This window comes from Medicago truncatula, chromosome 5 (genome assembly GCF_003473485.1).
Source record: "Medicago truncatula cultivar Jemalong A17 chromosome 5, MtrunA17r5.0-ANR, whole genome shotgun sequence".
In the NCBI taxonomy this organism is placed as follows: Eukaryota; Viridiplantae; Streptophyta; class Magnoliopsida; order Fabales; family Fabaceae; genus Medicago; species Medicago truncatula.
The window spans coordinates 39903599-39929749 of record NC_053046.1 but is presented as its reverse complement, the minus strand read 5'-3'; the positions used below and the strand labels follow the sequence as shown (position 1 = coordinate 39929749).

Here is a 26151-nt window from a genome sequence, read left to right as displayed (position 1 = left end):
TTGAGATTTGGTAAGTAACTCAAGTCGAGATGCGTTAAAAGAGTGAGATTAGAAAGCCATTCACCTCCAAAATAAACTGAGTCCTTGATTGTATCCAAGATGAAGTTCCTGCAAATTTGAAAGACTTCCAAGTGGACGAAGAACGGTTCCCACAAGATCATTTGAACTAAGATCAAGGTACTGCAAATGAGAGAGATTTCCAAGTTAATGAGGGATTGTACCCTCAAGGCCATTGTCTGAAAGATCAAGATATTGCAAGTGCGAAAGACGAGCAAGATCCTTTGGAATTCTTCCCCCATCAAATGAACCTTGGAGGTCAAGAAATCTCAAGTTTCTTAGAAAACCAAATAATTCTGGGAAATAACTGTTTGAAAACAGATTCCAACTGAGGTTCAAATACTTTAAATGCCGCAACTCGATCGCCTTCAAAAGGACCAAACTGATCACTATTTAGATCAAGTATTTCAACATGGCCAGTTTGATTCCTACAACCAATTCCTTCCCATGCACAACAATCATCACTCTTAGTGTCCCAAGAAGGTAAAAGGTAAGTGTCATCCAACACAAGACCTGACTTCAACTCAAGGAGAGCATGTCTCTCCTTCTCTATGCAACTACCAGAAACAAGCAACATTCAACAGAACAAAGATTGCTCCAACTAACTTTAGAAGACATACAATACTACTCATCATTATCTTTGCCTTGTGCCTAAGTAATAAAAATTCAACTTATTATTACTTATCACATTAAGAAACAACTAATTAACATTTGAAAACTTAACTAGAGGATGATGACTATAATTAATTAATTAATAATTAATTGTTTAAATATGTTGGAAAAACGGATATCATATTCATGACCGTGGATGTTGCTGAGAAGTTGTTGAATAACATGTCCTCTTTAGATATAGACAACCAAAACACGACAACTAATTAACATTTGAAAAGGACATTTGAGATTAAAAATAGAAATTAGTCTAAATAAAAATTTGACCTCTGTACGTGTAAGACAGTGTCATTGTAGTCCCTAAATATATTGAAATTGCAAAGTGTCTCATTTTTTAGTAATTTTATAGACTAAACAAAATAAAAAACATGCTCTAGGGTTGAATTGAGTACTAAGAGCATAATTATCGCATGCTATGTTAGGTTGGTTTCACAAATCCCAATCATTTTTGCCGGTGCGGCTTTGATCATTAGCATGGTATGAGAATGTCTTTACTCTCCATACTTCATAGTACCTCCGTAAGGCAACGATGCTTTTTATGTATTAATGTAAAATATAAATTTGGAGTATATTTTATAAGATTAGTAGAACCCATTTTAAAGTTTTAGATGAGTGGTATGAATATTTAAAAAATATAGTTAGGTGGCTTCCTAAAAAAAAAAGTTAGGTGGTTTAAATAATTAGAAAGTGTATCACCAAAAAAAAATTAAAAAGTGTGAAATGATATATTGTATTGAGTGTGGTCCATTTATACCATCTATATAGATGACATGAATGTAGGTGCTCTAAATAACAAGGTGCAAACGTGTTTTTACATAAATTAATTGCTTTTTTGGAGACCTAAATTAGTTAATTTATTATACCTCAGATCAAACTCTAAATTACCGTATCTTTCTCGTAAAAGCAAGGGTTAACACAAAATAAAACGACGGTCTGTTAACAATAAAAAAAAGGCTATACGTAAAAAAAAAAAAATCAGCTTTTATTCAAAACTGAATTATTAATGATATAAGGTAAATGGCTTCTTCAAAAAAAAAAATATAAGGTAAATGATTTTTTTATAAATCAAAAATAAATAAACCCCAAAAAAAATTAAAAATAAATCGAACTTTTACATAGTGTATAATCTGTGGCCTGTGGGAAAAAAAAAAAAATATCACATACTTCCGCTAGAAAAAACTATCAAATACTTGGTCATTAGCGAAAATTCAGTAAGAATCGTAACAAATCTTTTTCATATTTTATTGAAGAACAGATCTTTTTCATATAACAACCAAAGATTTTTTCAAAAAATATAACAACCAAAGAGAAAATCTCAACCGTTCAATCACAATAACAATGTACAAGTTACCTTCTAAAAAAATCTAAACCGTCTAAAATATCTGAATCTCAAACAAACACCCCATCAACTACCTATATAATAATACACGGTAGTGTGTTTACTTCACTTCATATTCAAAAAACGGTTCGTGTCTCTTTCTCTCTAATTCTTCCGATAGATTCTTGATCTTGTGCAACCATGCGTCCACCGGTGAAGAGAGTTGATTACAAGGTAGGAGATAAAGTAGAAGTATGCAGCAAAGAAGAAGGGTTTGTAGGTTCATACTTTGAAGCTACAATTGTTTCATGTCTAGAGAGTGGAAAATATGTGATCCGTTACAAGAATCTTCTTAAAGATGACGAATCGGAACTTCTTATGGAAACACTTTTTCCAAAAGATCTTCGTCCATTACCGCCACGTGTTCGTAATCCTTCGAGGTTTGAACTCAATCAGAAAGTTGACGTGTTTGATAACGATGGTTGGTGGGTAGGGAAAATTGCTAGCGAGAAGATCTTGATGGAAAAGAGTTACTACTATAGTGTGTATTTTGACTATTGCCATCAAACTATTTACTACCCTTGTGATCAGATTAGGGTTCATCAAGAATTGGTTTGGGGAGACTGGATCTTCGAGGCATAACTTATGTATAGATCAGTTATATTGTATTTACAAATTGTAGACACTGTCCCTGTTGAATGTATTTCGCATTGTTTATTGGCAATAATAAACTCCAGTCTTTTAGTTTCTTTGGTTATTTTAATTTGTATATTATTCAATTTATTTTGTGTGCATATGATTCTTGTTCTTTGATTTATTTTGCAGTGTGTGCATATGATTCTTGTTTGGATTCTTGATAACTTGCAAGAAAAATAAACTGTGATTACAATAGACGTTACAATCTAGGGTTCCAATCTAATTTAGAATTTTAACAAAAATCAAATCTTCTTGAATGTGTTCTTCGTTCTTGATGTTTGATGAATTGTATGAATATGTTGATGAATCAATTTTGTTTGTGTTTATTTCTTCATTGTATTCAAGCTTTTGATGCATTTTTGCAAGTTAGTGTTGCTGAAAATATTAAAACAATTCATAGCTTCTTCATATATATACTTCTTTCTAAATTGAGGCTTTTGATCCAAAAAGTTTGCAGAACATTTGTGTTTTGGTGTTTTTCGCAAACCACAAAAGAAAATATAGAAATTCAAAAAGTCTAGTAGCATAGAAAAAAAGAGAGGAGTCTATTGAGATAAAAAAAAAATGAAAAAAAAAAAAAAAGAGAGGAGTCTAGAGTTCAAATAGTATAAGTGCATTGTAAAAAGAGGTGTAATAAAATGTGCTACTATTTTCTCTCCAAAAAAAAAAAATGTGCTACTATTTGAAAATATTTTGAAAACCTCAGAAAATTAAAAAAAAATATATGAGTTTCATCACATATTTCCTTGACTTTGATATTATTTATTTTATAGAATATTTGGTCCTTAATTATAGGCATTGGAGTGGTAAAAGTGAAGAGAGATTGATTATAGTGCACTAAAATCATCAAGAGTGCGTTTTTTTATCTTCCTTTCTATAAATAAAAAATTCATCAAGAGTGTTTCCACCACCAAAAAAAAAAAAAAACAAGTCATCAAGAGTGTAAGTACTTAGCTGAGTTGTGAGGTCCAATTTTATTTATTTTCTTAATATTTGTTCTTGTTTTTCACCATGAATGATATTCCACTGTCACCAAAGACACAATCCTTCAAAGAGAAACACAAAGGGAGATTAAGAGTGTTAGAGAAAATGTTGGACAAAGAATTACTTTGATTAAAGAGAGGGCAATGTCAAGGCATAGGAGACATGGAGGAAGACTTAGAAACTTGAAATTCTTAATTTTTAAGGGAATGTTGATTTAGAGAAACATACTTAAATTCAGAGCTAAAAGTGGAACAAATATTTAGTTACCATGAAGTTAGGGAAGAATGGAAAGTGAAGTTAGCAACTTTGAAGTTCACAAATCATGGTGGAATCAACAACAAAAAGAAAGAGTAAGGTGTAGAGCAAGACCTATTGATGCTTGAGAAAATTTACCAGTTGTGTTAAGAAATAGATATGTTACAAATCATTACCATATAAACTTGCATAATAAGCTCCAAAAACATACTCAAGGAGTATAAAATGTTGAAGAATATTACACAAATTTGGAAGTAGCAACCATAAGAAATCAAATCGAGGAAAGTGATGAGTGAACAACGTCAAAATTCAAATATGGCATGGATTACAAAATAAGAGATATAATGGAGTTACAAAGTCATATGAATATGGAGGAATTATTTCATCAAGATTCTAAGGTGGAGCAACAAATGAAAAGAAAAATTTCTACAAAAAATCAAATTCAGTCTTCAACACCTCCAAGAATGAGGTGCCTACAACTAATCCTAACCTAAAAGTTAAAAAAGTTAATTTTAACTCAAATCCATTTACTTTTTCTTCTTCTTCTTCTATTAATATTGATCAATTTTCAAAGCTATAATAATATATGTATCAACTCCTACTAAAGTAGGAGTCACTAGGTGGACTTCAGGGTTAGAAACCTCTACCAAAAATGTGAAATTAAAACTCCTATAATTTAAAATGGAAGTCCATAATCAACTTTCTCTTGATTAATATTGATCCACTGTATACTTTGAATACAATTTGATTAAAACAAGTTCAAAAGTTTGGTGAATGGCATACAGAAGGCCAAAGGCTTCCCCTTCATGAACTTATACGTTGTTACTAATGAATTAAGGATAAATGAATCTACACGTCTAAATTTGTTGTTATTTAATGTGTTCAAAACTTTAAAAGATGAAAGATTAGGCACAAATCAAATAATATGTTATTTTCTTATAAGAATTAGAGATAAGTTTACTGTGCATATGATTTGACATTTCTTCACAAAAAATGAATCTATTTGTGGTGAAAAATATCAAAATCAATATTCATCATAATGAGAGTGAAAAAATAAAGTGTGTGAAATTGGAAAATGAAAAGTGTGAAAGGAAAACATAGAAATGTAGAAAGAAAAAAAAGTTGATAATGGAATCTGTAACTTTAGAATGAAAGCTCGAAAATGGTAGTTGAAGCTCAATAATAGATCCATTTAGCTCAAAAATGAAAAGCTGAAGAGGGCAACAAAGGAGTTATGCTTTATAGGGCTCAAAACTTAATCTTGGTATTTATCCACCTAACTTCTCACACGTCCTATTACATTTTGAATTATGTAAAATTGAACTGTGTAGAAACACATCAAAAAAAAATTCTGCTCGTTCATTCCCAAAGTAAATGACGGATATATTATTGCGCATGTTAACTCACGCTAGTGCAAATGACAACGTAAGTTAACATGCGCTAGTGTTATTTTTAGAAAACTTAGCATATGTTAACATGCGCTAGTGTAATGTGTAACGTGAGTTAACTCACGTTTCCATTTGCACTAGCGTGAGTTAACTCACGTTCGTAGCAGACAACAGAAACTGCAATAAATGCAGCGCAGTAACAGAACTGAAACTTGAAAAGTTTAGAATGACCCGTAATCACGCTACATTCATAACTTAACCGAATTACGCCAGTTTAACAACATTATCATATAATACGACATAATCGATCCAAATTACACAAAAACATAGTTTTTCACTCAATCACATAATCACCAATAAACGATCCAAACAGTCCAAATTACACAAATTCGCCGGTAATGACCCGTAATCACTTAAACACACTTAATGACACGTAAACGATCCAAATTACACAAATTTGTCCATAAATTTCTAAAATTACATAATCTCACATAAACGGTCAAAATTACCCAAATTCATCGTTAAATTACATAAACACGAATTCATTAAAATTCAACAATACGGACACAAATTCGGAAAACATTACACTATTACACGTTAATAAATATTAGACTTCAACGGATCGGACATAAAGATGTAAAAGATTATTTTCAACCATCACACGAAACATGTAATCAACGTCACTATCATCTTTGACTAGTTGTGGAAAATACACGGTCTTCCAACGGTCCTCTTCCTTATCCTCCCCCAAGTCCACGCCTGGAACTTGTACTACTACATAATATGTTCTGTGATTTGAACCAATATGGATAAAGAAGTCGTCAAGTTTTGCCTTCAACTCGTCCAACTTGTCAGTGGGGTTTATAGTGAACCAAGCCCTCTTTTTCACATCTACGTAATGAAAATATGAGAACAAATATGAGATAAAATAAATAGTTGAATAATTAATGACAAAGTAAGTAATGTGAGCAATGATTTGACGGTACATTACCTGTTCTTTGATGCTTGATGAGCGTAGAACTTGTTTCCTGACGATTTGCAATGATTTAGAATGAAGATTTTGACCCAAAAATTCTCACTTTTTGGGTTTTTGGAGGTGGAGGGAAAGAAAAAATGGAGCTTTGTGGTTGTTTGTTGGGTTTTGAACGAAAATAGTACTTAGCGTGAGTTAAGTCACCCTACGTGACTTAAGTCACGTAACGCATGCTAACTTGCGTAGGGGCATTTGTGACATTTACTTTGACAATGAGCGAAACGATTTGGGTAAAGAGCATAATTCCTTTGAAAATACTCTTCAACATCTTAACACATTTCAGATTTCATAATCCAAATCTAAGAATAGTGATTTAGAAACTTTCAACTCTAGATTGGGCCTATAGCCAGAGGCCTGGAGACACTTTAGCCACTTGGAAGCTTATTTGATCCAAAAATTGTTTTTCTCACCTCACACAAAGCTAAGAAATACCATAAAATGATAAGTTTAACCATAAATTTTATAGGTAGTTAACTACCGTCGATTAAAATTCACCAGCAGTTAACTGTCGTTGGAGTTAAACTCGTTATTTCATCATGTTTCTTAAATTTGTTTGAAGTGGGAAAAACAATTTTCAAAATCTAACCAATAAAAAAAAGTCAGCAATGATCCCACTAGAGAGTTTAAGTTGGCTGTTTAAGAATCTGGCACGTATATAGGATCACATTCATAAAGATAAAGATAATTTTGTAATGGACAAAATGTTCAAACTTTAGGAGACAAGCACAAAAAGATTGTATACCTTAGTGGAAATATCAATGTAGCCAAAGTGGATATGCTTCTATAATTTTCTATTTCATTCATGATCATCGTGAAGAAATGAATAGAAAAAATAATGTTTATGGCATTTGCTCCACAACCTATGGAGGGAAATAAAACAACAACACAAAAAAGCAACATCTCCTAAAAGAGGATGTGAAAACTTATGGTTAGTGTGACATAGTGAAGAATCAAATTGGCCTTTTGTGTAACCATACATATATGTCATTTAGATAAGATTCCATTTCAATTACAAATATGTCATGATGCTCAAATGGCAACACCACCAACCCAATACTTGTCCTTATATAAATGTCCATTTGTTAATGAAAAAGTTCGAATCCAATATTGTTGTTTTTGGTACTATCACAACCCACTCAAAGGCTTAGCTTCGAAGAACATCACAAAAATTGAGACATGTCACATATCATAATATCCCAAGGGAACCACTTTTTGTACTAAAATTCATTCCCTATTGTACAAACTACAAAGTAAGCAACCATTGATAGGGCTATTTTTCCTTATAGTGTCTTCCTTTAGCCACGTTGTCCACTTAGATGATAGACCAAAGAAAAGGTTCTTTTTTTTTTTTTTTTAAAGATGTCAATTATCTAATCTTCAAGGACTCCTCTTAGGGTAGGTTTCTTTAAGGTCTTTATTTTTGGAATCCCACAAAATTAACAATAATATTGTTAGTATTAGTACTTCTTGGCTCTAATGTACTACATGGTTGTAATCTTAGAGAAATGAGATAAACATGCATTGGTGTAACTTTGCACCAACCCCTTACATTTGATTTTTCAATATTTTACAAAATATTGTCTAAATTAGTTGTTGAGAACTAAATCAGAACAAAATAATTTACGTTAGTACCATGCCCGAAAAAAGTAGAAGTCCAAGCCAACCAAAAGTGCTTATTTTAAAAATAAAACAAAAAAGTATTGATGTGCAGGATAAAAAAGAAGTTACAATTTTTTTGTTGTGAATCGGGTGTCATTTGCGTACAATTATAAAAATTAATCATTCAAATTAATTAGGACGGTAATTGATGATGAAACTCTCCTTCAAATTTTTTAACACTGTTGTAAGCCCATAAAAGGAACCCAAATAACTGGTTAGATAAGATTAGAAGTTGTTGAAACAAATCACAACATGTTTTTCTCATGGTATCTTCCACATACAACTAATGATTTATTCCTTTAAGAATTAAAGGCATGTTAGAAGCATATTCTTTTACTAGAGCAAATTTAGGATCGAATACTTTTGTCTATAAGCAACAAATTATTTTACTAGAGCAAAACACGATATGGATTAGTTCAATACAACAATTGTTAGCACTTAAAAGAATCGAACTTGATATCTTTAGAGAAGCACATTCTTAAGTTTCAAATCTACACCAGCAGAGCAAAGTTCTTTTTTAATATACTTTATAGACCACCAACCTAGATAGGGTCTAAAACAACGATTAGATTGACAATATATTCGATTTTTGAATTGGATGATCAATTACACTTTCTCCCCCGCCAACTATGACATTGACATATAAAAGAGACACACTTACTTAGCCAAAAGAGAGGAGATCAAGAAGTTCTCGCAAACAAAACAATGAAATCGAGAACCAAATTGTCCGTGAACATTTCAAACGTCAACAACCCACAAAGAGGCTACACTATCGTGAACACAAGTGTGTACCCAATGTTAAAAGAGTTTGGATCTCACTCACAAAAGTTAACTCTACATCTAACAGTTTTGGAACCTTAGCAATGTAGGACTCTCATACATTGTCATCTTTAATCCGAGTCTAAAATCATGCTAAATGAGCTTAGACCTGGCATTATAATTTAAAAATTATAGCTCATAAGACGACGATATCCAACCACATATATTAAATGGACAACCAAGGAATCTTGTCCATGTAGTAAACTAATAAAACATCAATATTTACCCTAACATCTAGAGAGAATATGAATTTGATTTCTATATTATCATCGTTAACATGATTCTCATACCATTTCAGTCGATGTCATACTATCTTTTCAACCATGATCGAAAGAGAAAATAGCGGCGATGAGGAAAAACATAGATAGAAAGAGATGGTCAATGGAAAATGTGTTGTATATATGACATTTATACCATAATAATGAAACTCTTTTAATATAAGCATCCGTTCAATTGCACATGACGTACACATGTGATTGTTTCAAGAAAGTCTTGTATAATCACAAAATTTAACTACACTATTTGGTACGTACACAAGAAAGAAAGAAAAATCAAATGATATGCATTTTGAAAGTAATTAAATAATGTATATTTTTATTGTCCAATTTTTTTTTTATCACCTAAATACTTCCCTGTTGTTCCGCTCTAGAATTTGTCGTATTAATGTCAAGAAAAACATAGATTGTCGTGACATTTTTTTTGGGGATAGATTGTCATCACATGTCTCTTATGATTTTATTATATGCATATACTTGAAATTAATTATAAAAAATAGTTTAAAATTATAAATTGGTGAGGAATACTAAGAAGTGTTCCTATGACACTTGTTAAAGAATAATTATATAATCTTAAAATTTGTGTAATTAACCCATTCAAATTGTAAAAAAGTATTCTTAACTAATGATCCAAACTTAAATTACCTGGTACAAGTTGGTCAACATCAATTTGTTACTTCTTGACTCATGAGGGCAAGGTTGTAGTTGTATCTGTAGGTGTAATACAGGGTGACATTTAGCCTGGGAATAGACAGTTCTTTCCCACCATGGGAAAATGTCTCTTTCCCTGCCACCTGTCGGTTGGCAACCGGTTTTTAAAAAAAATTTAAAAAATTGAAATTTGTTTTTTAATATGGTTTATATTTTATGCATCGCACCTCCCCATTTGCTATTGTCCGACCACAGTTTATCTTATTTTCCAGAAACATGTATAAACTCATTTGTCTTCTTTTAACTAGCTGAAATCGAAAATTCCAAGGAAAGATGCTTAGTCTGAAAATCTGAAGTATACCATCTTCTCCTCTTCTTCATTGATTCTTTGAAATTGAGATTCTAAATGTATTAGATACTTGCTTCTCTGCGATTCTTTAAAATTTGCCAAGGGACCAATGGTTTTAGTTGCAAGATCAATGATTTCAGTTTTAATTTGTTAGTGTTGGTCTATCGTTAGTCTGGCGATTTCCACCTAAAAGAAAAACACACAGGGAAATTAAAGATAATTTGGATCAGATCTAAACCTTCTTGCCTTTGGATATAATTGTAACCCTCTTAGCATGAATAGTACAAAGGTTAGTATCTTCAAACAAACCAACAAGATAAACTTCAATGACTTTTTGAAGAGCAGAAACAGCGTTGCTATGGAACCTGAGATCTGTTTTTAGAATACAAGATTGGGATTATATTGATAGCCTATTTAAAACACACAAAAAATGTTATTTAAAATTAATTAAATAGACACTCCAAATTAATAGCTAAGGCCCATGATTTATTAAAGAAATCAACAAAAATTCAAACAAATACAATATTGTTATTTAATAATGTGGTGGGCCCGAGTTTTTTGTAATCCAATACCTACAAAAAGTCATAACCCTTTATCAGGTAATGCATCTCAGCTATCCAAATAAACAAATATTAAATTTATGGCTATTGTTTAATTTTTCCATCATGGGAAAGAAGTTTCTTTTCTCATGCTAAACTCCACCTAATTAGATGGGCGTCGTTTTCAGCATAAAGGCAAATAGCTAGGTTGCAATTGCATCACGTTGATGTAGGATTGGGAAGTGTGCTCACAATGCATGGTCTCTGTAATTAATAATAATTAATTAATGATGATAATATGAAGAAAGGAGTAGCTCCATTGTTTGTTTTTGAGGAAGAGGTCCATTATTGTGGTGATGGACCACCACAAATATTGTGATTTTTATATCTTTCTGTACATTTTATAAAAAAATTGGGACCTCCATTTCAAAGACTTGAGTCTATCTTACATTTATATGTCTTTAATTTTTTATGGTATTCTCTAAACATTTAAATCAAATTATCAAATGGCACATTCGTTTATATTTTGAGTTTACCAATTTGTTTTATTATCTTTGTTAGAAACTCTTTTATAGACATAAATATTTGGGACATCAAATAGAAAAGTTTAAAACAAAAATAATTAGATCACATCAATCAACATCATTTAGTTTTATTCTCTTTTAATTTTTGCATTTGATGTGAGTGTGTCTAAATATTTATCATTTATAGTTGTGTTTATAGAAGAGTTTCTCTATCTTTGTATGGTTTTACTCACAAATTGGCATCGATGGAAAAATTATTTTCCATTCGCAATGAAAATATAAAAATTAGGTGCATTTTTTAGGTATATGAAGAAAAGAAAAAAAAAAGGAGTTTAACCGAAGATAGATACACATCACATAAATTAGGGATGGAAAATATTTGAACTGACGTAAACTTTTGAACACAAGATTGAACATAGTATAATTTAGCTATTTAAAAAGGAAAATGTTTGTTCCTACGAATCAGCTATCCACGAAAACCACGAACTGATATTCATTTTCAAAAACACATGGGCTATGATTTCCATTCAATCCAGAATTAATACTTTTTCATCTCTTTAAAACAAAAACGCATTATATTCTTAGAATTCGTTGGTAAATCCTTCGTGGAAAATAGCACTTCTCATTTAAAAATACTTATTATTTTCTTTTCTTTTCTATCTTTTTTGTTTTTGTGAGTGTGCCCAAAATCTTTATGATCACACAAGAGATTTTCTTATTCTAGACCTTCTTAATGACTTAAATATTATCATTCATCGTATGCCTCCAAACAACTTTAGTCGTCATCTTCAAGACCACACGATATCGAAGTTGCAAATCCCCCCTTTCCAAAATGATCTTATTCCTTTTCTTTACAAATTCCAAACAAAGCTTAAAGTCCAATAACACTCAACATGCAAATTGAGATTACAAGCCCCCCTAACCGTGGAGCTGGCAAGCCAGTCATTGGTGAAGTGAATCTCATCATCTCATAATTTGTCTGCGGTTTTGCACCATCAAATAATTCTCTCAGCTTCAAATTCAACCAATTAGGGCATGGCACTCCTTTTTAGGACTATGCAAGCTACGCGCTTCATGAATGTTATCCAATCATTTTCCTCCGTGTTTTCGACGCGTCTAGGGCATTGCATTCTCCCCAAACAATACCCACCTTCTTACTCACTCAAGAATCACAGATATCCTAACCAACTTGACGTTGGTCTCCTTGGATCTGATACACAACTAGCTGGTCAATTATTGTTAACTTTCCCAACAATTTACAAATCCAATATAAAGAACACAACTTGATAATTTATGCCTTTAATATGTGGCATATAAATGAGATAATTCTAACATCATATATAAAGAGAAATAATATTTTTATTGAAGGGAAAAGAGAAATAATATTTGTTCAACTATTTTGTATTAATAATTTTGTGATCACTTTTTCTTTTATATTTATATAATATTATTTTTTTACTTTTTTTTTTATTGTTTTTGCTTTCACACAATAACTATTTCTCTTTATAAATTGATGGTTGTCTCGTTATTTATCATACAAATGGTTGTTCAAATACCAAACTCATATATAAATGAGAAACCAAGACCATCTACAATGAGAGTGACTTATCTTTATAAGCATTGGTACCTTATGGGTACTCCCATTGTGGAGACAATAAAACACAATCAAAAGGATACTCAGATATGCATTTTATCTCTCCTTGTGGTCCACTTGTTTCAATATTAAAATATTGAAATGTAATGATATAGAACTATTGTTAGATGATATAAATTAGGGTTAAATATATTTTTTTGTCTCTATTAATATATTAAATTTTTCGTTTTAGTTCCTATAAATTTTTTCTTTGACTCTTAGTTCTTATAAAATTTTCAATCGCCACTTTTAGCCCCTATTTTTAAGTCAACTCATGTATAACCTTTGTATTTTTTTTAATGAAATTGAGCATAAATGTGTAGAATATTACAAAAATCTCTTCCGAAAAAATTAGAATTTTTTAACAAAAATTAAATTAAATATGAGTTTTTAACGGACCCCATTATACCCACTTTGGTTTTGTTAAACAGACCCCACATTATTTTTTTATATTATTTTACATTTTTCAATTATAAAATATGATTGTGGTGTGTGTTATAGAGTTCACTGAATCATATGTATTGAATGCTTATTAAATACTGCTATTAAAAAAACTATACACAAATTATTTTTACACATGACATCTATTTAAGTACACAAAAATGGTTATCTTCATTGTGGATATTCTAAGATTTTTTTTTTCTAACACTCTTTTTAGCACTCAATATCTTATTAGGTGAAACTCATGTGTCTCACCACTTTATGTTAGACCTATTTTTAAATTGTGGTATCCACATAAATTTCACTCAATAAGAGAATAGACATTAGTGAGTGTTGAAAATAGAATATTAATAGTACCTCTTTATAGGAGTATATTAGTTTTATCATTGGATAAATAAATACCATCATCATTAGATTAAATGGCATAATATGATAAGACTTGTTGATCAATTGATAAAAACTATATTTGTGTATAGGGCAAAACTATTTACCCGTACACACTGGACAAAACTTATTGTTTATGTTTCCCTTTTGTAACTTAATATATTTTTCAGCAATAGACAAATGTTCGTGATTTAGGCTAGTTTTCTGAGTTTGAGCATTGTTAATACTCCTTTAAGGTCCTCATTTAACCAACCGAACTACCTTTGTTGTTTGATACACCAATAATAGAAAGTAAGTCTAGTACCTTTCTACTTATACATTGGACTATTTCAAAACAATTTCTTTCGTATGATTTTGTAGTTCAAATTTAAATTTGAGATTAGTGATTATTATGAAATGACCCTGTTAAATGTGCTACGTCGGATATGAGATGATCTGACAATGTGTTTATAAGTGAGAACAATCCTCACCTCACAAGTCGATTTTGTGAGGTTGTGTTAGGCACAACCACCATTTCTAAGATGCTATCATAGCCTCTTCAAAATTCATTGAGCTACCTGCTATCAGGTTTCTGCTATCACGGGCACCCATCATTTATGTCCATGAACCAAGCCCAATAGTGCTGGTCGTGAGGGGTGTGTTAAGTGTTCCACATCGGATAGGAGATGACCTGACAATTTATTTATAAGTGAGAGCAATCACCACCTCACAAGCCGATTTTATGAGGTTGTGTTAGGTCCAACCATCATTTCTAAGAGACTCATCTTATCGCCACGACTATTTATTTATTTATTATAAAGTCTCATAAAAAAAATGACTCTTATTAGTCGTTTCAATTTTCAAATCTTTTTTTGGGCTTCAACCCTATTGTTATCCAAAAAAGAGATGACCTTTTTTTAGATGGATAAAATGATAAATAACCATTAAAACTCACATACATAGATGGAGGGGGTCCGAGTTTAAATCTGGATCACGGCCTTCGATATTTTTACCGGTTGAACTAAATTTTTAGACAAAAGGATGACGTTTTTTGGAATAGAATTAATTGTTGTTGAGCTTTTTTTTTTCCGATCCACACAATTGTTGTTGAGCTTAACATTTTATGAATTTACTAATTACTCTTGTCATAGTATTGCAGAACACTTTTTTCCCTTCATGATGATTTTATCCCACTAAGATTTTTATGGTAACGTTTTTAATAATACCATAAAATCATATGCTTTGTCATTTGGATTTTGCTCTAGTCACCAAAGATGTATTTTTCTAAATTTTTATTTTTATTTTAATATATTTATCATGATAATGCAAAGAGTAATGATATTTGTACAACCATTTTGTACAACTTGTATGACAACTTTCTATTTTTCTCTTCTTATTAGTTAAAAACAACAACAGAGAGAGAAAAAGAAAGAGAAAGAATAAGATGATAATGTTAGTATAAGAGAGAAAGTTGTTAAGAAAATTGTTACTAAATGGTTGTACAAATATCATTTCTCTAATGCAGATGATAGATGGTTACTTGATGTCAACATAGTTGGTTGTCAATTGTCATTGTTGACTTGATTCTTTGCGATGTTTTTGCACTTTAATTTTTTTCTAAAATTATTTGATAATTTAGTATAAAATACTGCAAAATAAAAATGAAATGATGGATGGGATGGGATAATAGATCTTGAACGTGAATGTTCAGATGCAATTTGTGTGAACATAATTATTATTATTTTTTGTAACACTAGCCAGATGCACGAATCATAATCCTTTACCACCAAATTTAATAATATAAATAACGAATCTAGTTGTCGTTGCAATGTTGTTGTCCTATAAACGTTATCCAATGTAGTTGCCTTTTCTGGTCAGACATTTCCCTCCAACTTCAACTTTAGTTCAACAAAATCAAACTTCACAAGATTTCCTATACAAATAAAATAAAATAATTCAACGAGAATATTTTAGTTTAGCGGAAGAAGATATAGTCTCATAACGCAACAAACCAATGTTCGAATATCGACTGTGAAATGTATCCACATTCAGTATTTGACGCATTTAGAAATCAACTTTCTTTTTTTAAATTTGTGAGAAATTATTTATTAATGAATAATATTTTTGTATGATTGAGTCATTGAAAGGAATGGGAGCTTGATATTGAAATGCGTTTGACATCCACACAAAAATCTAACAAACCTTAGCCTCCCATTTCAATTTGCATATATAACAATTCATCCCTTTCCCTTTCATTGCCCACCATTTGTTTGATAAATTGTCCCATACACAAACCAACAACAAACAAAGAAAGTGATTTCTTTATTTCTTTGATTGAATTTCAGAGAAGAGAAGATAATTTCATAATTGAGGTGTGGTGAAGAATTTTTTTGGATTGAAGGTAGGAGGAAAAGTACCTCACCTTCACATTCATCATCTTTTTCTTCATCAATAATCTCTTTTAAAATCAATCTTCTCTTCTCTATTGATTTGTCCATTGTTTTTTGTTTTTGTAGATCTTGAGGTGTTTTTACTTCACTTACCAACTAGCTAGATCTATTCATTATTTTATTCTATCTTAAACATTAATTATTCCATACAAGATTTGTTCTTATATCCAAAAGATTTTCATATTCGTCATATATTGTTCTTATTATATAGTTTTATTGTATCAGATCTTGGTACCTTCATTGAATGAAGCATTCATAGAGAGTTATTAGTATTGTTTTGTAACCAAGTTAGCCATAGCAGTGTTCATTCTTGTGGTTATCCACCTAATTTATTTTGATCTATAGCTTTGTTTCGGGAGGCCCACCATTGGGTTTTGGTGGGCTTTTCATTGAGCCAATAAAAAACCCATCTTTATAAATAAGGTTTCTAAATTGCTTCAGTGTTTCTTTCCAAAAAGGGAGGGAAAGGTTGTGTCAATTGTCATTTGTGTTTTCCACTTTGTTCCATAATTGGCTTTAAGGCTATTTGTTATCATATATGCCAAACTCAAACTTGATTGTTGAAAGATAGTTTTCTATCTAATTTTCAAATGCTACTTTACTTTATCACTTGTGTCTCTTTCTTTCTGTTTTTGAAACCACTTCTTCTTTTAAAACCACTTCCATCATGGACAAATGAGGTGAGATTGATCTCACTTTTGTTTCACAAAGATTTTTGTTTGAAATCCTTCTGTAAGTTGTTTAGGAAAACACTTGTTTCAAGAATGTCTCTTGTGAAGAAGACACTTGTTTCAAAAGTAGAAAATGTTGAGGAGGAGGTAGACTCGTTGCAACAAAATTTGTCGGTGTTGGATTTGCCTGAGCTTGTGTTGGAATGCATTCTTGAAAAGCTACCTCCATCCTCACTTTGTCAAATGGCCGGTGTTTGTCATTCGTTGAGGGAGAGATGTGTGAGTGATCACCTTTGGGAGAGACACATGAAACAGAAATGGGGTAGAGTTATTGGTTCTGTTGCTTATAGGGAATGGAAATGGCATGTTGCTACTAAAAAGAATATTGGAAGCCTTAGACATGGCAAGCCAAGGAGCTTGATCAAGTTTATGTCCCTTTATTGGCCTTTTTCATGGATGAGAATGAAGGTGGATGCAGCATATAGTAATAGTGCCAATAAACAGAATAGTTATTTGCCTCCTGATTCATTCATGACTTGGTATCTTGCTCTTGAGACTGGCAATTTTTCCTTTCCTGCTCAAGTTTATAACCGTGAGGTAACTAACTCCTTTGTGTTTTGTCCTATTGAAAATTTAATATATTCTATTCTATCATGGTACCCTTGAAAAGTATAACAAGTCTGTTTTTCAATGGTATCTAGAATCCGACTGGATTGACATATTTGAGCTTATCTATTGGTATAAACACCTGTGTGATTGTTTGGGAGAGCTTATGAAAATAGCTTATGACATGCTCCTAAGCTGTTTTCAGCTTATTTCCATAAGTTTTTCTAAACAGTTTCGCAACTTCTTATGCTAGTTGATAGCTTATGAAAATAACTTAAAGCTTATAGGAAAACAGTTTGATTTTATAATATCTTTTGTTATAGAAAAATCTGTTATCAGCACTAATATGATAAGCGCATATGTTATAAACATTTAATTAAGCTGTGTATCCAAACAGGGCCATAGAATATAAGGTTGAGTTATTTTCCCCTCTCAGAAGTTACATTTTTTTTTTCCTGCAGAATGGCCATGTTGGATTTATGCTATCATGCTATGATGCTGAGCTTAGCTATGATCCACGCACCGACACCTTCCAAGCAAGGTAACTGAGCATGATTCTTGCTGATCATATGTTTTTCTGTATGTATCTATGTCGACTAATTAGTTGTCTATTACAGGTATCCACCACATGGAAGAAGGGCTGCTGCAGTAGAGCATGGCATCCCATGGGAAAGGCTAAGAGCACCGCCTGTCGATACGCCTCCACATGATCTTCATATCACTGAATGTCTACATGATTTGCATGCTGGTGATCACATAGAGATTCAGTGGAGGAGAAACAAAGATTTTCCTTATGGTTTGTCCCTTTATTCAACATCTTCTTAGACTTTTACTTATTGCTTTGGATGGTATAAAGTTAGGTATATTAACAGCAAAATGGGATCCAATTACGAGTCTTTGATGAAAATAGTTACTTCTTTAATCTTATTTATGTATTTCCATTTACATATACCCTTATTGGGATAAGATTTTTATTTGTAACTTGATGAGATGCACCTTTATGGCAGGTTGGTGGTATGGTATTGTAGGGCACTTAGAGTCATGTGATGGTAATGAAAATTACTGCCGTTGTCACAATAGTGGTGAGTTAATGCATTGTCTCTCTTGGATATAGTTTGTATCATTCATTTAATCCATGTCCTGTTCCTCCCTTCAAATTGAACCATGTTTTGTGTCAAATTATCTAGTGGATCTATGCAAGGATATAATTTGTGTATGAATATTACTAAATTGCTCTGTGTATAAATTTATCTAATTCTGATTTTTATCTATCAAGACAAATTAGGAGTATTAATAAGAGATATATTTAAAAAATAAATAGATGAAGTAAATTTAAATAGGTTTTTTTTTTTAGGGACAATTATTTTTCTTCCTCAAATTGGGTTTATATTTAGGAACATAGCAATTGATTGAAGATTAGAATACTGTTTTATGGATTACATATTTTATTAATGTTTCATACCATTATTGTGTTTTCCATTGTGGAGGTTGGAAAGTGAAAAAATGGCATAAATGTGAAGTTCATATTGACTCAACAGACCATAATTTGGGCTAGGTTCCTTTCTTGATAATATGTCAAAACTTTGGACCACCAGCTATGCTATATAACATTGGTCCCCCCAGACATATCATGGTCAGGATGTCATGATTCCACCAACATGTTGATAACTCATGTCTCAGTGGATACCTTTATGGACAACTTTGTCTAAGAAAAAAATTATAGTCTCTTCTTTTGGTTGTTTTTGTTGGCATGCTCGTAGTTTACTGATAAATGGATAGGTTATTTAAAGGTAATTTTGTAATTTGGACCGAAGTATTTAAACACAAGTTGTAATCTCTAACCCTAAGTTTGAATAATAGAAAGGCACAGTAGTCAAACTGCACTCAAGAGATATCAGAATTTGGTTGAACTCCATGATCAAATCTTGTGTGTTCTCTGTTTGCGTGTTTCGTATCTGTTTTTCTATTGAACTAGGGTTGCTATTCTAACAATTTTCTTTCAATCATTTAATGTGGGGATACCATAGTCATTATAAGGCTCACACAAGTCTCTACTTTTATACCTTGATATTGGTTCCTAATGACCAGAATAATCCACAACCTTATGATTACATACACATTTTATTCAACATTCCCTTTACTGAAGATAAAATAACAGGAATAATTTGTGTCAGCAGGACAACATAAGTTTTACACAACTTCACATGTTCCTATCAGTTTTTGTCATGTTTTTACATGTTCAATCAACTATGTAGAATTTTTTAATGGAAATATTTTACATGTTCTATATAACATGGAAAGTTTCTCATTCCCAGAAGGTGTTTCATAGTATTCAAACATAGTTTATTTGACACTATTATGTGTTGGTTGCAGACACCGTGGTGCTAGAGTTCAACCAGTACACTAGTGATTCGCGCTGGAGGAGGACAACTATAAATAGGAAAGATCACCGAGAGGAGGGAAATGAAGCGGATGGATTTTACGGTGGAGTTAGAAAGATTAAGAATGAGAAGGAAATTAGCATTTGGAAAGGCCTTTGGCCTTCTGAAGTCTTGGATTAATCAGATCAAATTTTTCCATGTAGCATTATGGCATGGCTGGTATTCTTATTTAGCAGATTCTTCTGCATTTGAGAAAAGGGGGAATAGGATTCTCATTCAGCCAAAGGAACATTGAGCCTATCCTATTTAATTTCCCCCTTTTCATTATCACAATTTTTTTCATGGAAATTTTTAGGCTTGTTTATCTGATTTCAATCAATGTAAATTAATCACTTATGCACTGATTGCATAGAATATTCATTCCACAATATATAGAATGATTAGAATTCATCTTATATTCTCATATTAGCACGCTTCGAGTTCACATAGAAGGAAAATTGGAAGGGCTCATGCATGTTTAGAATTATAGTGAGTTTGACCGAATCATAACGGCAGTGTGATTTTGTTGAAGCTCCAAAGAGTAGTTTTGCCGAAAATATGCACTTAAAGGGAGAGTGGCAGAAGGAGATTGTAAGGAAAATTGATCAACCAATTCATACTAGAATTTCTAGACAACTAATATATATTTCAACCAACCAGTTTCCTAAAAACCATTTACCACCACCAGAAAGGAAAAAATAAAAATAACACTGTTACACACACATGAAATCTAAAATAGCAATATATCATTTATTTCATCTATATTCTACATTCTACCTAGATAGGATGCAAATTAATCACTTCACTTTCCATCCCTCATAACCCAGGCAAAGAAAAGATTTTGGCAATGGCCTTTGACATACCAATCTCATTTTGGTAAACTCGCCTGATACATCATCTTTACTCCATGTAGTTGATTCTGTTGAATGCACAGATTTCATGTCAGGTTTCTTCACCAAAGAGTGCTTCTCTAATTCTGTTTTTTTATCTTCTAACTTTTGTTGAGCACTGGCTTTACCCTTTTTTGAATTCCCAAAGAAAAACTTCTTTATACTTTCTATCTTCTTATTCCTTTTCCAAAATCCACCTCTTTTGTTCTCATCTTTCTTTATCTCCTTAGCAACATTAGAAACCAAAGTCTTCTTTGACTCAAGCTCAAAGTTTGTATCATTAGCCACTTCCACTTGTCTCGTCTGTCTTGCAAATGCCAATCCTTTTGGCTCAGATACCATATTTTCTCTTTCTGATTCTTCCTTCATTGGCTCTTCCAGAAGCTCACGTAACATCTGACCTTCTGGAAAAGACATTAAAGGAAGTTTTTCACAACAATGCGATTGATCATGTTTATGTGACTCTGATAGTCCCTCATGTTTGTCACATTTGCTGTTGAAGACCCTCAATGGAGAAAGGGATCTAGTCCTTCTTAAACCATATTCTCTACCCTTTGATTTCCCTCTCTTCTCTTCTCTTACCTTCTCAAAAGCCACCTTGAATGGATCAAAATCATCATTCTTCCACAAGCGTGCAAAAGGAAGTCTAAGCATCGATCCTGGAGACTTAGGAGACGTCGCTCTTGAGCTTTGAGTACTATCACCATTTTGAACTAGTCTTGGAGGAAGTTTAAGAGGCGGCATCATTGGAATTACTTTTCCATCACAAAAGAGTTCATCAGCAAATGCCATAGTAGGCAACGAATCCTCACAAAGCCTTTGATGCTGCTCAAATGCATTCACATCTTTTCGGTTTGTCTTAGTTCTCGGTTCACTATGATTGAAACGACGACTTGTTTCAAATTCAAACCGATCTAGATTGGAGTTTGCATCTTCATGTGATCTTGGTGTTGTAGGACCTGTTCGAGAACCATCGTGTTCTATTAATTTGAGCCGACTAGGACTAGTTGGTGCACTATAGAAGAACAAATCTTTGTCTTTATTGCAGCTACTTCCATTCATGTAGCATAACTCATTGGAAAATGAGATATCCATCATGTTGATTGACACAAAAATAACCTTATGAATGTTATTATAAGGTAATGATAGAAAGATGTGGCTAAGTTTTGTGAAGGACTAACACAAAACAATGATAAGAAAAAGTTGAGTGTAAATAAAGGGATATGGATTTTATATATATGAGGAGCTTTTGTTGTCATCCCCTAAAGCAATCTTCAAATTCAAAGCTTAACCAAGAATCAAGATTTAATGCATAAGCTTCTGAAGGAGTTTTATGGTATTGTGTCACTTTCTATTTTGGCCTTATTGATGATACGTTTTGCATATAGTTGCTGTCAAAGGTAAGTTAATGTTTATGGCAACATTGGTAAGCAACTTAATTCATGATGTTTTCGCTTGATTTTTGTGACACTATTGTTGTCTTCTTATGATTTCTTAATAAGAGGTTAGAGGCTTACATTATATGCACCAATCATGTACATAATAGATGAATTCTATAATAGGAAGTGTAAAACTATAGTCCCTTCAGTGATAAATGTTGTTTAATATCTTCATGCCCGTGACATAACACTATTGCCATAGGTCACAATGAAGGAATAAATATAATGGTGTTGGTAACCTTTGACCATCATCAGGAGTCTTGACTCTTGAATAGCTTATATCTAAATAAATCCTTTTTTTTTTTTTTTGGTCATATAACCAAGCACATTAAGTGTAGAGAAGTTTAAAATTTCATATTCGAAATTAAATCGGTATATATCAACATCAACATCCTTACACTATCAATTCAGTTATACGTACAAGATAAATTAGTTGGATGAACGGACACCGACATATTAGTCTGTATTTATTTTTATTGCATTTTAGTGTAGATATATTATTGCATGATCTATATTCATTTTATTTTATTTTTTGAAATATTATTCATTTAAATGTAAATATATATAGGGTGAGTAAGCACAGTCACATGCACTTTCTTGCGTATGTCTAAGATAAAATTGCTAAGACACAATTCAATTCAATTTGCTAAGACAATATGTTAAAAAATAGGAGTCAGAATCAATGCGTAATACTAATAGGAAGTCAAAACAAGATTACAAGATACAAAATTTAAACAAGAAACAAAGATTCAAACCAACGTTACATGGTAACATAAGCAATACAAATCGAAGGGTTATTCCAACGAGAATGTAAATCATAAAAAAAATAAAAAAATAAAAAAGAAGTTTTTTGAACACTTCATAATGACACAATTTAGTAATTGGTTAAGATTTTTCACCTTGTTACAATAAATACGCGAGTTACGTTCCTTCCAAATGATCCATAAAGAAATCAATTAGATCACCCGAAAACAATAAGGAATATCTTTCAAAAATAAATGTGAACCACCAAATTGTAAGGCATGCAAGCAAACACATGTGAGGGTTGGACACCTGACGTCCCCGATCAATGAACAACAGAAGACCAAATGTTAACAAAAAAAAGCACATTTCATAAAAAGATGATTAACAGTTTCCTTCTTTTCGCATCCAAGTTGTTTTTGTCGAAATCCTCTTATTAAGAGTTCTCCAAATAAATAATGAAACTTTAAGAGGTACAACTTTGTTTCAAATGAAGTCTGAAAGAGAATACACACTTTGATTTAGATTATGATAAACACCTTTAACCAAATAGCCAACCTTTAGATTGTATTTAAATTAGACAGACATACATAGTTTTTTGATGGCTAAAAATGGATAATACTTTCCTGGCCCTTATTATAAGAAGTGAAATAAAATAAAAAAATCCATAGAATTACTAATTGTTTTAGCGTTTTGATTATTTTACAAATATATTCTCATTCAAAATTATGAGACATTAAATATGTTGATTAATCTTAGAAAGACAACAACATAAATAAGAGTATAAAAGTCTCTTAAACAATACACCTTAAAGATTGGGGCATATTCCTATAAATAAAAACAAAAGAATATTGAAAAATTCTCTTTTAATAATGAGCAAAGTTGATATACACGAACATTTTATCTTATCATGTGTTTGGGGTTATTTTATCTTATTGATGTTGAGAGCAGAGATCGTGGATAATGGGTCATTGTCCATTCCTATTATTCATATGACTCAGTTATGAGCCTTTGAAAACCCATGTTTTGAGTTAGTGATCTTGAGAAAGAATCACTTTCCTTGCTCGGTTGTTCTACCATCGTCTATCTTTCACTCGACTGAGAGGTCACTTTGCCTAACTGCTCAATCGCCTATTTCCCGAGTTTGGCTAACATGCTAATTATTTTAAGGTGTAAACATATAAATGTACAAACTTGTAAACTGAGACCTTAATGTTTTTTAAGTTGGTCTAACTTAACAATCCTATATATATAAAGGTACACATTTGCTAGTTTTTTTTTTATTTTTTTAGCAAACATTTGCTAGCTTAAACTTTCACGTTTTTAAGTTCGACTATTTTACACCAACTATATATATTAAAAACTCGATATCCAATAAGAAAAATCCGACTAAGTTGAGAGGACCATCACTTGTGGGGATCCCTTTTAAAATAATATATATATATATATATATATATATATATATATATATATATATATATATAATATAAATTGTGGATGTCTAAAATTTATTTATACTATTATCAATAATAAGTTATTTAATAATTTTTACTTAATCATTATATGAGTGTCATATTACATAGCTAGTATGCTGATTTTATCTTGAAGAATGATAAATAAAAAATTTATTTATACCTTCTAGAGTGAAGAATACATTTGATAATTCTTATAATTTGGTTTTCAACTAAAATTCTACAAAAGAAAAATTAAAATTAAAAGTCAAAGTCAAATTCGAAAAGGTAGGACCCACATTTCCCACAATTGAGACATGTATAAATACTCTATGAAATAGCATTATCTTCCTCATCAAATACATATCCCCAATAATGGCTCCCTCATCTCTCTCCCCAAACTCCTTAGAGAACAACCTTGTGAGAGTTGAGGGTGGAAACATGGTCTCTCACATTACCACCACAAACAACAACAACAATGACACATTGATGCCCACACCAATACCATCACATCTCCCTCAAAAAAAGCCTAGGGGTAGACCCCCGGGATCTAAGAACAAGCCTAAACCACCTGTGAATATTGAGGAAAACATGGACAACAATATGAAAATGATTTACATTGAGATCCCCTCTGGAAAAGATATTGTGGGGGAAATAATCAATTGTGCTCATCGTTATCAAGCTAGCATAACAGTGTCGAGGGGTTACGGTCTTGTCACCAATGTTACCCTTCTCAATCCTAAAACTCATTTCCCAACTCCTCCTATGATAGGGCCATTTGAGATGACATCTCTCTTGGGAACATATGTTAATATCAATTGTCGTCGTAATACTCTCAATCATCCACCTTGTTCTTGTTTTTCCATTTTACTCTCAGGTCATGGTGCAGTGGTGTATGGTGGAACTGTTGGAGGAACAATTATTGCTGCTAGTAATGTTTGGATTCAAGCTACTCTCTGCAAGAATCTTGACCACTATCAATCAATCTCCAACAACAACAACAACCACGACAACAATGTTGTTAATTTGTCAACCTTTGATGACGTTGCAACTTTTCCGAATCACTAGAATTTCCCCCCTCATCTTCTTCCTACTGATGAAAATGTTATGCAGTGGAACCATTCCAGTCACATTTATAACTAATAGATAGTCAAAGACTCTTAATTGTTTCCCTTTGTTGTTTTCCAACTTCTATCAAAGGTTGAATAAAATAAACTTTATTTTTTGTTTTTATATCTTGTTTAAAGGAAGATTAATATTTTAAAATTCTAAAATTAATTATTTAAGTATGTGTTGACTATTTGATATCTCATTAAATAATTTCAAACGAATGTATAATAAGTTTTTAAAAAACAAAGTATCAATGGTTGTATTACCTAGTTGCCAATTTCATATTTATATAGCAACGTCATGTTCTTGGATCATTAATATATATTATGAAAATACTAGGATGTGTCTGATATGGACATCTAAAAAATGATCGTTGGTGATTACGATTCTTAATAAAAAAACCCAATTTCATATAAATAGGAAATAGATACATTCTTTTATTAAAACTCATTGAAAATAATAAGATCTACTTTTGGATCAGACTCATATTAGATGATTTTGACGCTACTCTGTTGTTGATAATAATTGTTAAAAAAATTATTCTTCAAATTTAAAAAAATAATAATAATAATTTGGAAAAACTCATAAACCTTATGGGGGTGAATAATTTACTTTTCTATGATGAATAAACATAAAAACCTTATAATGAGCCAATGTTTCGAAAATGTGTTGTTGACTGATATTAATATATTTCAGTAATGATTTTTTATGAAATAAAGT

The 26151-nt window shown here is 31.7% G+C and overlaps 3 protein-coding genes across 3 annotated transcripts; all 3 read left to right on the top strand.

Annotated features, from left to right (window-relative positions):
* Positions 1–2178: 2178 nt before the first annotated feature.
* On the top strand, positions 2179–2738 carry LOC11431414 (protein AGENET DOMAIN (AGD)-CONTAINING P1). Its single transcript, XM_003617168.3, has one exon. The coding sequence runs from the start codon at positions 2246–2248 to the stop codon at positions 2684–2686; it is 441 nt and encodes a 146-aa protein (XP_003617216.1). The 5' UTR covers positions 2179–2245; the 3' UTR covers positions 2687–2738.
* Positions 2739–16693: 13955 nt separating this feature from the next.
* Positions 16694–20209, top strand: LOC11420932 (F-box protein At2g26850). Its single transcript, XM_003617165.4, has 5 exons — positions 16694–17371; positions 17842–17921; positions 17998–18176; positions 18388–18462; positions 19754–20209. Exons 1-5 carry the CDS (start codon positions 16694–16696, stop codon positions 19939–19941), a joined length of 1200 nt encoding a protein of 399 aa, XP_003617213.1. The 3' UTR covers positions 19942–20209.
* Positions 20210–24696: 4487 nt separating this feature from the next.
* Positions 24697–25389, top strand: LOC11420931 (AT-hook motif nuclear-localized protein 17). Its single transcript, XM_003617163.3, has one exon. The coding sequence runs from the start codon at positions 24697–24699 to the stop codon at positions 25387–25389; it is 693 nt and encodes a 230-aa protein (XP_003617211.3).
* The last annotated feature ends 762 nt before the right edge of the window (positions 25390–26151 follow it).

Excerpts from the sequence above, each read along its gene's own strand:
- LOC11431414 (XM_003617168.3), top strand. The coding sequence starts at position 2,246 with ATGCGTCCACCGGTGAAGAGAGTTGATTACAAGGTAGGAGATAAAGTA.
- LOC11420932 (XM_003617165.4), top strand. The coding sequence starts at position 16,694 with ATGCTACTTTACTTTATCACTTGTGTCTCTTTCTTTCTGTTTTTGAAA. Across the intron at positions 17,372-17,841 it reads CTCAAGTTTATAACCGTGAG|AATGGCCATGTTGGATTTAT; the intron begins GTAACTAACTCC and ends TTTTTCCTGCAG. Across the intron at positions 17,922-17,997 it reads ACCGACACCTTCCAAGCAAG|GTATCCACCACATGGAAGAA; the intron begins GTAACTGAGCAT and ends TGTCTATTACAG.
- LOC11420931 (XM_003617163.3), top strand. The coding sequence starts at position 24,697 with ATGGCTCCCTCATCTCTCTCCCCAAACTCCTTAGAGAACAACCTTGTG.